Source organism: Alexandromys fortis, unplaced genomic scaffold (assembly GCF_014885135.2).
Source record: "Alexandromys fortis isolate MF-2015 unplaced genomic scaffold, M_Fortis_MF-2015_v1.1 scaffold_6, whole genome shotgun sequence".
In the NCBI taxonomy this organism is placed as follows: domain Eukaryota; kingdom Metazoa; phylum Chordata; class Mammalia; order Rodentia; family Cricetidae; genus Alexandromys; species Alexandromys fortis.
The window spans coordinates 13,854,134-13,867,660 of NW_026067902.1; the positions used below are offsets into that span (position 1 = coordinate 13,854,134).

Consider the following 13,527-nt stretch of genomic DNA (forward strand, 5'->3'; position numbering starts at 1 on the left):
CCAACCCTTTGCTGCGGCCCTGTGCGGCCCTGGTGTCCTTCAGGGCGTGGAGACACTTGCTGTCCAAGGACATTTGGGCACGGCTTGACTTCCGTCTTGCGCTTTCTTGCAGACCTCGATGAATGTGCAAGCAAGCAGCACAACTGTCAGTTCCTGTGTGTTAACACCATTGGTGGCTTCACATGCAAATGCCCTCCTGGGTTTACCCAGCACCACACTGCCTGCATCGGTGAGTAGAGAGCGCAACTTTCCTCTGAGAGGCTCTTTCCTCCCTCTGCTGTGGGGCTGCATCGGCTGGACTGTGCGCGCTCGCGGTGTAGTTACTGACCCCATTTTGGACGTCTCTGGGTCGTCCTCCTCCCTCCCTTCCCAACAACACAGAGCAGCTCCGGGAAGTGTCACTTTCTTCTCCCATGCTTCCCCCAGATAACAATGAGTGCACCTCCGACATCAACCTGTGTGGGTCCAAGGGCGTCTGCCAGAACACTCCCGGAAGCTTCACCTGTGAATGCCAGCGGGGGTTCTCGCTCGACCAGAGCGGTGCCAGCTGTGAAGGTAGGTGCAGACCTCAGCTGCATCCCGCTAGGAGCACTTTGCATGGGTGGCCCGTTTGGGTGTCGGCGGCTGTGAGTTGCAAGCACTGTTCTCTCTTCTGGGTGTGGTGGTGCTGTAATCCTAGCACTTGGGGGGCAGAGTCAGGAGGACTGCCACAAGTTGGAGGTCAGCCAAAAATAAAAAAATAAATAAGCAAACAAAAAGGCAAAAAAGAAGGCAAAGGAAAAAGGCCAGTGAGCAAGGAGCCCAGCCAATTGCAGGTGGGCTATTCGCTTGGGCCCCAGGTTCTAGAAATGCATCTTTAGTCTCCTCTTGCTTGTATCGATGACATGGGCCTCTTCTATGTAGATCAAGATTAAGTTTTTTTGTTTCTTTGTTTGTTTGTGTTAACAATCTAGTATAGTAGGAATAATTCAACAAAAGTACCTTGACTTCTGACATTTAGGGCCAGAGTCCTGAGGTTTCTCCAGCATGGACAATACATGTAGGAAGCAACTCTTCTATAAATGCATAATTAAATATTTAAATTTTAATTCTTGTGATTTTATTTTCTTATTGATATTTCTTGGTTTCTAATTCCCATACAAATAAACAAATGCATTTTCTAGAGCTGCCCCACAACTCCCTATGGTGAATTGATGTCATTTTTACCTGTAGACTTTTCCAGGAATCTCTGAATATTAATGTGGATATTCTTAATGCTTTGCTAGAATAGCTCTTTAGGAGAAAGATTCTTTCCAGCCTTGCCTTCTGGCTTCTCAGGCAGGTCGGTGAGGCTGCGGAGGACCTGAGAGGCAGCTGCTGATGGGGCTCACTGGAGGCTCTGCTTCTTTTACAGATGTGGACGAATGCGAGGGCAACCACCGCTGCCAACACGGCTGCCAGAACATCATCGGAGGCTACAGGTGCAGCTGCCCACAGGGCTACCTCCAGCACTACCAGTGGAACCAGTGTGTAGGTGAGCAGCTGCTGTCCTCAGACGAGGCGTGGTCGCCGGCTCCTCGTCTTCCAGAGCCAGTGCCTTCCTTTTGACCAACGGCAGCCCACTGGCAGCCGCTCTGCCCCACTTGAAACCAAAGGGAAGCGAAAATCTTTTAGGAAAAAAATAATGTGATGAAGAATGCTTCGGGAATAGCTGGGATGAAATCCCTTAGCCTTTCTTGACACCATCAGCCTTCCTCACCCCTGCACTGTTAGCACCCCACCCTGGGGATATTCACAGTACCTACTTCCTTAAACAGTTTTGGTTCCAGGAAGATTGTGGCCAGGTCAATTAAGTCAAATAAGTCAATTAAGAAGCTAGAAGGAGTGTGGGGTTCTTGTTGGCCCGAAATCGCAAACAGGACTCAGAACGCTCAAGAAATAGAGTTATCTAGAATGAGTGCTGTTCTGAGCTGGGATGGCTCCCTTGTGTGGAGCTATCCAGAGCAGATCTCCTGGACCAGCCCCACCCGGGAGCCCGCTCATAACTTAGCAGAAGTTCGCTCTTCTTGGAGGCTGACTTAGAGGTCAGGGGCCATTAACTCCATTCCTTTCTGGAAGCAAATTGCAGATTTCAGCTCTCAGCTAGAGTGGAACCCATCTGGCCCTACGAAAAACAAGCCAAGAAAGCCTACCCTACACTTGGGAGTTTCCTCCTGGCCGTTGCTAACATCACCACTAACCTGGGTTGTGTGACCCTGGTGCTATAAGTCAGGGTGGTAGGTTTTATTCTGTCCCAAGGAGTGGTTTTCCAGGGGCTTTAATTGAAATTTTAATTAATTAAAATTCTCTTTTTATATAAAAAGGAGGAAACTCTCGCCAATAAAAACTGCAAATAGAGGTACAAATCAAGCTATTGAGAAGGGTAGAAAGCTGGATTCCGTGTGGAGTCAGCTGCTCAGGGTACACAGGATGGAAGGGGTCAGAAGAAGTGCAGTACATGTCAACCAAACCGCTGTGTTTGCAGATGGCAGTGACTGAATGTACAAGCGTGTGGTTCCCAGACTGCGGACACTGAGCGCTGACGACTGCTTAATCTGTGCTCTGCTGCCCCAACCGAGATGAGCAATATGAATTTAATGTTTATTAAATGTTATCAGAAGTAAAATAAAATACAGAAGTCTGTGAAAGGGAAGGAGAGTTCCCCAGCAGAATGAATATTTACAGAAGCCCACAGAGAGGTTCAGGGTTGACAGCTGGAGACTCCAGTTTGGCATCTGCCCCAGAGAGGAACTCTTCTTGCCTTCCAGACCAGGCCAGTTCTGCTTGCATACTGAGAGGCACTTGGTTTCTTCCCTGTTAGTCTGCTCTAGGAGCAGATGATAGCATTAAGGAGCAGAGAGAGCTCATATTCGCAAGTATCTTTCTTTGTGTGGTGATTTCACTTTGCTCTCCTAATGTCAATCCACTTTGTGCTTTTTAGCAAAAAGCAAAATGAATCTAGCACTAGATTGACAGGTCTTGCCCTGTGTAACTACCCGTGCCTCATGGCTTTTTGGTCTGGAGCCAACCCATGTGAAGAACTCCACACAAGGCTCTGATGCTCCACACAGATCGGTTTTGGGGGGACTGAGAGCAGGTGGAGAAGATGGAGGGGCCATGGGGGTTAAGAGAAGATGGCAGTCCCAGAGTCTCCTACTTAAGTAAACACCCTCTGCTCTTCACTCTGCTTAGCATAAGGTCTGGTGCCTGTGGTCTCCCCTGTATCTATACCATACTTCATTCCTTATTACTTATTCCTAAAGTAAGGAAAGGAATGCGGACACTGATGTATTTGGTTTTTCTCTTTTAGGATCCCTGTAGCCTAAAGGACCTTGGGTTTAGGCTTGAGATCTTTGGATTTAGGGAATCTTCAAATAGGCAAAGTCAGGCTAGTGACTAGAGAGAAGGAGGAAAGGAGGAGGGAAGGGTACATGCCCATAAATAATATCACACACACAGACACTCTTGATACTGATCTTTATATTATCAGCAAAATCCCCAAGCCTTCCAGTTTTACACACCCATTTACTAACTTCAAATAAATGGCATGAACGTAGAAGAAAGGTTATCTGGGAAAAGAAAGGGGATGGGCATAGAGACAGGGGAGAGGGTACAGGAGGGTGGGTATGGTGGAACTGTACAATACACTGGATGACAACGTATCTAGTAGGCACATCGCTGTGTACATGAATATGAGCCGGTTTCAATAAGTATTTGAGGGCTGGTGAGTTGACTCCCTGCATGAAGGCTGTTGTTGCCAACACTGATGACAGGAATTCAGTTTGGAGAATCCTAGAGTGGAAGGAAGGAACAGACTCCTACAAGCTGTCCTCTGCCCTCCAGGCATGCACTGCGATGCTCTCGCCCTGTGTGCGTGCATGGACACATGGCAGACACGTGTTTTTCAGAGGTACTTATTTAGAGCGTTTGGAGAAAAAGAGAAGAGTGTTGTTCTCTTTGAACAACGAAGGTCAAATTAATTACAGGAGAGAAGAAACACCATTTTCAATGTGGGTGTGCTCTTGCGGGCCAATATGGTAGGAAGGACGTGGTTCCTGCAGTCAGACAGCCCAGCTGCTGCTCTGTGGAAAGCCCTAGGGAAGACCCCCAAAGCTCGTGGGACCATAGGAAGGCTTACATAATTGAATGTGGAACACTTCTTCATGCTGGCTGTCCTGTAGGGCTCCAGGGAGCATCTGTGGCTCCTTGCTTCCACTGGCAGTGGCCACCCACAGAGGGATGATGGCTGTCCTCCAGAGAGAGTGCTGCAGCCCCGGAGATAGGTCTTAACAGCCAGTGCCCAACGCGCCCTCCAATGGCAGGCCTAGGAACGAATATTAGAGATTTCAAAAGTATGTAGACTGAAGCAATGAGAAAGTCACCGTTGTCTTCGTTTGAACTAAAGTTTTTAAAAGTTAGATCTCTGGGACTGGAGAGACGACTCAGTAGCTAAGATGTGCCAGCCGCTCTTCCGGAGAGGACCTGAGTTGGATTCCCAGCACTCACATTGTGGCTCACAACTGTTTATAACTCCAGTTCTAGGGGATCTAGAGCCCTTTTCTGGCCTCCACAGGTACTGCATGCATGTGGCATACACTTACACATAGACAAACAATTATTTAAATTTTTTTTTAAGAGTTATTCTATTTTCCTGTCTCCTCCCTCCAGACGGTGCAGGCTCCTATGGGTAGGCTGCCCTGCAGAATGTGTCTCTTAGATTTCTCCCGCCACTGCCTATAAGTCAGCACAGCATCTCTTCCAGTCACACTTAGCTTTAGTCGTGGCGCAGATGCTAGAGCCACAGCTGGTTTGAACAGGCTTTCGGAGAGAAAGCAGACATACCAGCAGGTACAACTCAGCCTAAGCATGGGCACCTGGAGGTCTTTGCAGACTGAAAAGGAGGTAATTTGGGGTGGACTCCCCTGCAGGGCATCGGTCTTCCCCAGAGTTTCACATCCTGTGTCAGGGAGGCCCACGGTAGCATCTGCAGAAGTGTGGCTCTCTTCTTTGGTGCTCTCCATCCCGTAGGTTCTTGTGAAGCAGGAACATGGTAACTGTATGCTCCCTTCTCACTTGCCCTAAACCCAGTTATAGCTGTGGTCCTGCCTCACACGGAGCAGAACATGCCAGCGCTGGCTTTTGGTGAGACCTAGAGTCCGAGGCTCCTCACAGTGCCTTCCTGGGTGTTCTCTGTGAAGTGTATTTAACCTCCTCTACCATATTTAACCAGCGTGGCAGGAGACTCTCTCCCTCCCTCCATCTCCACAGCTTTCTCTCTTGTTCTCTCCACTCTGGCTATACTGCCTGTGTTCTCTCCCTGACACCCTACCTACCTGGTCCGTCATGAGGAGCATGACCCAGATTCCTCCTTGAAAGCAAGGCCAGCATCACACATGTAGTGTTCTCTTGTTTCTGCCGCAGATGAGAACGAATGTTTGAACGCACACGTCTGTGGGGGCGCCTCCTGCCACAACACCCTGGGGAGTTACAAGTGTATGTGTCCCACCGGCTTCCAGTATGAACAGTTCAGCGGAGGCTGCCAGGACATCAATGAGTGTGGCTCATCACAGGCCCCCTGCAGTTACGGCTGCTCCAATACTGAGGGTGGATACCTGTGTGGCTGTCCTCCAGGGTACTTCCGGATAGGCCAAGGGTAAGTATTATTCGTCCTGCCCTTGATTAATGACCGTCAGGTTCATTCCAGTTATGCCTGAGAAAGTTTGAGAGGAGCATCTGTAAAGGGGTATATCCAGATTTCTAGAAACTCCTAGAACACCCAACAGCGTAGCTACACTGTTCATATGTCCCTGTTCAGTGTCTCTGACTCATGTTCCTAATCTTCACATCCTGCTGACAGGGGATTGGTTTCTCCAAGAGCACCCTGCTGTATCTGCCCACGCGGAGCTGGGCCCACCTGACACACCTGAGCGCCTCCCTCCTGAGGGAACATAGGAGGCTCTCACTTGACTTCCATTGCTTCCTTTTCTAGCTCCTGTCAGGCTAAGCCAAATGGATACCTTATGCTAGAGATCTCTTACAGTCTTTAAGGCATCTGTTGCCCTTCACTCTTAAATTTATATTGGAAACAATCAAAAAGCACATTAAGTATGAGTTGGGATAATTACATAATTCCAAGTAGAAATTTTACCAAATGATGTGAATATGTGTGACAGCCGAGGCAGAGAAGGGACGCTGCTTTGTTCAATACTTAAAATTTTAGTAAGTTGTTAACTTGAGGTCTTCCCTAATGACTTGCGTGTACATCCAGTTCGTGAATCTTTTTTGTTTGTTTGTTTTGTTTTTTCGAGACAGGGTTTCTCTGTGTTGCTTTGGAGCCTGTCCTGGAACTCACTCTGTAGACCAGGCTGGCCTCGAACTCACAGAGATGTACTGCCTCAGCCTCCCAAGTGCTGGGATTAGGCAATGTGCCACTATTGTCCAGCTCAGTTCATGAATCTCAGGAATCTTAATTGACCCTCTCTCTCTCTCTCTCTCTCTCTCTCTCTCTCTCTCTCTCTCTCACACACACACACACACACACACACACACACACACACACCACTTATACCAGATATGAACCCAGTGGTCCTAGAGTCTCTGACACACTGGCTTTCAGGGACTTATTTCAGTCTGTACAAATGTCAAGGTAGAAGAATGCTCCATGGGAAGCTCTCGGAATGCCAGCAGTAGGACCCAGATTCCCAGATGTCTGGCTCTCAACCGACCCTATTATTTTTTTTACAGTTGAATGCCAAAACCATGTTTTTTTCCCAGCAAAAAATTGTGACACTCCAAACTGGCTCTTTGCCAGTGGGATTTTGTAGTCACATTTCTTCTAAATGGTGCTCTTGGGACAAGGAAATACTGGAGGGAAGTTCTGAACAGAAGCCAAGGCTGCAGACTGGGGCTTACTTCCTGGAACCATCATGTGCATGGATGCACGGGATGGGCCTTTACCTTCATCCTCCTCCTTGTCTATCTGTGTTCCATGCTGCTAGGTGAAGAGGAAAAGAAGCTTAGGAAGACCCTGGGAAACTGGGAGAAGCACCAAAGTGTAGTGAGAAACAGCAGATAGCTAGAGATGTGGTGTTGTTTGGAAGTCTGTGGACCAACAAGGAAATGAGCTGTGAAGACCGACTCAGAGAAGCAGTTTAGTGGGGATCGGTGTACTTTTCACGGTAGAAATCCACCTTTCTAATCTGGCCTCTCTGTCAAGTCACTAGAGTGAACTTTACCCCACAAAATAAGGGTTGTTTTAGGATAATTCCTAGGTTCTCGATACATTTAGAAAGGGAGCCTCACAAAAACAAACCAGATACTGTGTGAGGCTTAGTCTATACTGTGTGAGGCTTATTAGTCTATACTGTGTGAGGCTTGGTCTATACTGTGTGAGGCTTAGTCTATACTGAAAAGCAAAGAAACAAGGATTACATCTCTCTTGGGTATGGGCTTGTTTATCAGCCTTCACATGAGTCAAATCCCATGGCCCTAGTGGTTTTAAATGACTTCAAATTAAACCATTTCCCACAGTTGGGCAAGCTCTGCACTGATTCATGCTGTTTATGAGAATATATTGTATAGCCAGGTGGTAGGGGTACAAGCCTTTAATCTCAGCACTTGGGAGATGGAGACAGAGACAGGTGGATCTCTGTGAGTTCAAGACCAGCCTGGTCTACAAGATGAGTTCCAGAATAGCCAGAGCTGTTATGCAAAGAAAACCTGTCGAGAGAGAGAGAGAGAGAGAGAGAGAGAGAGAGAGAGAGAGAGAGGAGAATAAATTGTACAGTTACCATCTGGACATCTCTTCCTGCCCTCTTGAACAAGCAGGAACAGCAGTGGTGGTGAAGGCAATGGTTAGGACATGGACATAAAGCATAGAAACATGAAACATAAAAACATAAAAGACTGGGGTGTGGGAGTTGGTAGCAGCAGGAGGATGGCAGACATGGGAGAAAGAAAGCCACTAACACACACTATGCCCATAATATGCCATAATGGTATGACACATATTATATGCTGTCTTTAAAAATTAAAACATAAAAATCAAGGTCACAGCATAGGAACGAATATGTTGTCCAGAACAGAGGCCCCAGAGATGGCCTACCTGCCCACTCTCCTAGAGGTGCAGCTGGCAGGGGAGCTTGCTGATCCCCATGGGGCCTGATTGATAAAAGAAGACATTTGATGCCCCACCGAGTCACATGATCTCCTTCACCCTTGTTCTTCAGTTTTCAGTGCATCCCCTCCCTGAATGAGTACTGCAAAGGCTTGTGCCAGTGGGCTGGGAGACGAAGGGACAAGGAAGTATGAAAGCCAGTGTCTTGAGAGAAAGGACAGGAACTCAGGGGACTGAGCCTTTGGTATTTGCATGATTTTTAGAAGCCGATAATTGTCTAGTGGGCAATGTGATGTTACTAGTCTGGAGGCTGGGCTTCCAGGAGGCTGGGTGCCAGGAGACTGGACATCTAGGAGGTTGGGCGTCCAGGAGGCTGGGTGTCCAGAAGGCTGGGCATCCAGGAGACTGGACATCTAAGAGGCTGGGCGTCCAGGAGGCTGGGTGTCCAGGATACTGGGCACCAGGAAGCTGGACATCCAGGAGGCTGGGTACCAGGAGACTGGACATCCAGGAAGCTGGGCATCCAGGAAACTGGACATCCAGGAGGCTGGGTACCAGGAAACTGGACATCAGGCTACTGATTCTGATGGAAACTGCCTTTGTGCTCCTTTCTGCGCTAGGCATTGTGTTTCTGGAATGGGCATGGGCAGAGGAGGCCCAGAGCCACCTGCCAGCGGTGAGATGGACGACAACTCACTGTCCCCAGAAGCCTGCTATGAATGTAAGATCAATGGCTACCCCAAACGAGGCAGGAAACGGAGAAGCACAAACGAAACGGACGCCTCGGACATCCAGGTAGGTCGGAGTCTCTCCTTGTCTGCTGATATGTAAGAACTCTTGGGCTCCTGTGCTTTCCTCCAAGGACAGCCCAAAGTGTGAACAGTCTCCCCAGACAGGAAGTCCAGTCATTCTCCTGACACTAGCCACACTTTGCAAGAGGCTATGGGGCTTGAGGGGTTTGTGTTAGTTATTTAACTTGGCTGCCTTTTGAGAGTGGCAGTTTGAAAAGTTTTCACACACTTGCTCATTTCCTCTGTCTCACCGAGAAGAAAGTCAACCGCCCACCCGATGTCTGCAGAAAGGACAAGGTCTGAAGTCAAGGACAGCAAGTGGGCAGAATGGCATGCACTCGTTCCCCACACAGGGAAGCCAAGGTCTAGAAACTAGAGTCTCCTCCACGGAAAAAGAGCTGCAGGGAGTGAGGGGGAACTTGGATGTTGAGCAGGAGCCTATGATGATGATGCTACGTAAAGTCAGAAATGCATCGCTTACCCAGATCTTCTGGCTCTAGACTGGGAGCATTTAACCTATGTGGGCCCAAATCACAAGCAGAAAGCTAGGTGAGAAGCAGGACCCTTAGCAGTTCATCACAGCCAGGAAGTAGGTCCATGGGTGTGTCCTTCGAAGGGGATGGTTTGTGTCCGCGAGCAAAATTGAAACGGACAAGTTCTGAGTATCTGTCCGGCAGCCCACCTGCTGTGGATTGGGAATTAAGTCTTCGGAAAGAGAACAGTCTATGTACAGGGCTTCGAAAAGAATCTCCGTGTCTGAGTCACCCAGAAGGCTTGTTAGAGAGGTTGACTGGGAAGAGCCCCAGGGGTTCTAATTCGACAGGTCTGAGAGGGGCTAAGCATTTGCATGTGTAATGGTTTCCAGGGCTGCTAAAACTGCTGGTTCAGGAACCACACTTTGAGACCTAGGGAGAGCCTCCCCCTCCGCCAGTACAAATGATTTCAGTCTGCCTTTCTTCCTGTCATCAATTTAATTCTCTGAAAGCACATTTGCAACTTAAACCAAGTGCCTCTGAGTGTGCATCTTCAGCATAGCGCAAACAGCACGGGCAGAAACCTTTGTTTGGCTTGAGACCTAGATAGCTTTTTCTTTAGTATGCGAACTACAGAACTGAGTTAGTTGGATTTAAGGCATTGCCGCCTGTCTTTCCAGGATGGGTCTGAGACGGAAGCCAACGTGAGCCTCGCGAGTTGGGATGTGGAGAAGCCTGCTAGCTTTGCCTTCAACATTTCCCACATCAGCCACAAGGTCCGAATCTTAGAACTCCTGCCAGCCCTTACCACTCTGACGAACCACAACAGATACTTGATTGAATCCGGAAATGAAGATGGCTTCTTTAAAATCAACCAGAAAGAAGGGGTCAGCTACCTCCACTTCACCAAGAAGAAGCCAGTAGCCGGAACCTACTCCTTACAAATCAGCAGTACCCCACTTTATAAAAAGAAAGAACTCAACCAGTTAGAGGACAGACATGACAAAGACTACCTCAGCGGAGAACTGGGCGATAACCTGAAGATGAAAATTCAGATCCTGCTTCATTAATTCACCATTCAGAGACCAAGTAATTAAAATAAAAGCAACTTTAGGTAGGTAGAAGTCTATTTTCCCCAAACCAGAACCTTCACATTGTGGTACAAGCATTCGCCAAGCCAATCCGTATAAATGAGCACTATTGTTGAATGACATCAAGGTACAGTGATGGCCCTAGTTCAACCAATCACCTTCTCAGGCTTCTCATGAGCAGCTGAGCTACCTTGTCATATGTGTCGATTCCTGAAAACTGGGACACGAGTATCCACTGAGGTTGGCCATGCATGCCGACAGGCTACCTACCTTTCCAGCTGCCGTACAGGAACGTGTTTCCAACTGATGGATTGTTCCATTTGTTTTCAAATTTCCAAACTTCGCTTCTCCGAGTGCAAGTAGTAGGTTGGCCGCTTATGATGTCTGTTTGGTGCTAGCAAATTCTCAGAATAGATTTATCGATGCACTGTAAGAAGTACACAGGTTAGAAACCAAATTGCCAGGTATCCAGTTCAAATACTTCGTTCATTTCAATCAACCAACATTAGTTCAGTAGCTTTTCTCACTTATGAGTATAATACATTACATGTAAATTAAGTGTGTGTATACTGTAATCGTGTTATTTTTATCATCGAAACATTTATAAACTAGAATAATAAAGCCCTTAATGTGAGGGTTTGTAATGGTGCTTATTAAGACCAAAGACTTGTTAAACATCTACACCATGTGGTAGTGGAATCTGTGACTGGCCCGCTTGTGCACTGAGGTTGGGGAAGACACGGAAGACAGCCTCAGCCACCAGAGGATCACCAGTGTGCATGTGCAATATGCCAGACTCACTCTCAGTCATTCCTGTCAGCAAGGGGTTAATGTCATAATGTCACAATAAAGTGATCCTACCCTCCCTCCCTTTTTTAGTTTACTCCTTGGTTTTGTGTTCTCGTGTGGATTTGAGGTTGGGGGCGGGGGCCTTTCTGGAGGGGAAATAAAGTCTCCTGGGTTTAAAGTATCCTTGGTCTGTTATCTCTGGCTTCTACGGGCATGTAACATAAGCACCAGGAGGAGAAACTGCATCTTCACTTGGTCCTTTGATTAGCGATTACAGATTGCTGGATGTTTGGTTGCTTATCTGACTTGCTAGGACGACGGTTAGATTGCAGCATTGTTTCTAAAATGTGACCAAACTAATCTGTGGCTTCTAAACTCCCAGATTTAAGAACTTCGGAATGTAAGACTCAGTCATTCTTTTAGAGCGTTTGGACTTCATGCCCCTTCCCCTCCTGTACGCAGCATTGGCAAGGTGTCCCATCTTTCCCCCTGACATCTGTTGCTGGCCAGCGCTAAACTAATTATAGAACGCCATGGCAGATTGAATCCAACTGAATGCTGCAACTCTTGGTTTTCAAACGTCCTAACTTGCAAGATGCTGGTTGATTTTAAATACAATATTCAATATTTAGCTGTTAATCTCATTCAGTTAATAGGAGAATTTTTTTTTTAATTCCTTGGGCCAGCAAAACAGTTTGTGGTAGTGAAAATAAGATGAATTAAGCTTGTTACATGAAGGGTGGATGAGAGTGGAATTTTCCAAACCATGGGAAAGTTCTCTCCAATTCTTGGAAGCCTTCGGCTAAAGCCAGGGGAGTAGGCTACCATCTATGCTCTTCCAGAAGGCCAAACTAGTGTCAACTGCTATAAGCCTCAGTTGAACACATACCTTCCTAATGAGAAAGCTACCCATGGGGGGGGGGGGATGAGCTTCCTTGCAATATACTGAGTTCAGCTGGGTTCGACAAGGATGCTGGCGTCCACTTAACGCCTGTGGGTATCTTTTTTTTTTTAATCTAACTTTGCCGTGCAGAAGAATCTTGATGATAATCGTTGCTCAGTAGAGAGGAGCTGAAGATGGAGTGGGAGCAGTGCCTTGAAGAGAAGGCGAAAATGCAACGTGGAATTTCCTTTTAACCCCGCACCTATCTCTCTGTGATAGAAGTATATTAAAATTGCTAGAGAAGAATTGATAACACATGTCAGACTATGGTTTTCATATGGAAAATGTCTTTGATAATTTAACCAGAACTGTATTCCATTCAATAATAGATTTTCTTTATAACAAACAACAGAAGAAAATGGAGTTGGCACGTGGTAGACCACTTTGATATTTTTAATAGTCTGAGTCTGGCTTTTATTTATTCCAGAGCCAGCAGTGTTGAACAGCATATTTTCCATGTTTCTGACTGAAACACAACATTTTCCTCATTGTTCCATTGTAAATAGTCTCTTGTAAAATTCCTTCTGTCCCCCAGGTTTTGACGGCACCGCTCCATTGTCCTGGACCTTCCCCATTCCACTTTTGATAGTCAGAGATTTTATGCTGTATACCATTCAGAAGCCTGAAAAATACCTTGTCTTTCCCACAGCCCGTTTCATTTGCCGATAATTATTCTGTAAGTAGCGTTAAAATGAACTCAGTTGCCCTTGTGAAATGTTTAGACTTGCACGAACAGCTACATCTTTGTGCACCAAACCGTGCTTGACTCTGCCAGAAGTGCTCTGGATGCTGCCATTCCAAATACTGTTTCCCTTCAGAAATCACGCTTGCAAACTAGATAGGCCAAAATGAAGGGCAGTTGGGTTGATAGTAATAAATATGTACATACGTATAAACTGCTCGGGTTTTCACATAACCGATCAGCTTTTTCCACATCGTGACTTTTTTTGGTTTGGTTTGGTTTGGTTTTGGTTTTTCAAGACAGGGTTTCTCTGTGTAGCTTTGGAGCCTGTCCTGGAACTCACTCAGTAGACCAGGTTGGCCTTGAACTCAGAGATCTGCCTGACTCTGCCTCCCTAGTGCTGGGATTAAAAGCACGTGCCAATACCTCCCTGACAACACCACAGAATTTGTTATTTCAACTAATTACTAATGAATACTAATTAATACTGGGGGAAAAAAAAGCCATGGCCATCTTTTCTATGGGCTGTTTGCATCCTTGGCCTTTTGACATGCGTGGAAAGGTCATTTTTGATTGTTGGAGAGTGGATAGTGTATCATTTTTGCCAACTGTGGCGAGTCCTAG

The 13,527-nt window shown here is 46.9% G+C and overlaps 1 protein-coding gene across 2 annotated transcripts in view; it reads left to right on the top strand.

Moving 5' to 3' along the window:
- The window catches only part of Fbn1 (fibrillin 1), a 201,091-nt gene extending 189,737 nt beyond the window's left edge, over positions 1 to 11,354 (top strand). For both annotated transcript variants that reach the window (XM_050133838.1, XM_050133843.1), the window contains 6 exons: positions 113 to 229; positions 427 to 555; positions 1,394 to 1,513; positions 5,440 to 5,671; positions 8,755 to 8,929; positions 10,079 to 11,354. In XM_050133838.1, coding sequence (XP_049989795.1) covers positions 113 to 229; positions 427 to 555; positions 1,394 to 1,513; positions 5,440 to 5,671; positions 8,755 to 8,929; positions 10,079 to 10,468 — 1,163 coding nt within the window. In that variant the 3' untranslated portion in view covers positions 10,469 to 11,354. The remainder of the gene's footprint in view (positions 1 to 112; positions 230 to 426; positions 556 to 1,393; positions 1,514 to 5,439; positions 5,672 to 8,754; positions 8,930 to 10,078) is intronic.
- The last annotated feature ends 2,173 nt before the right edge of the window (positions 11,355 to 13,527 follow it).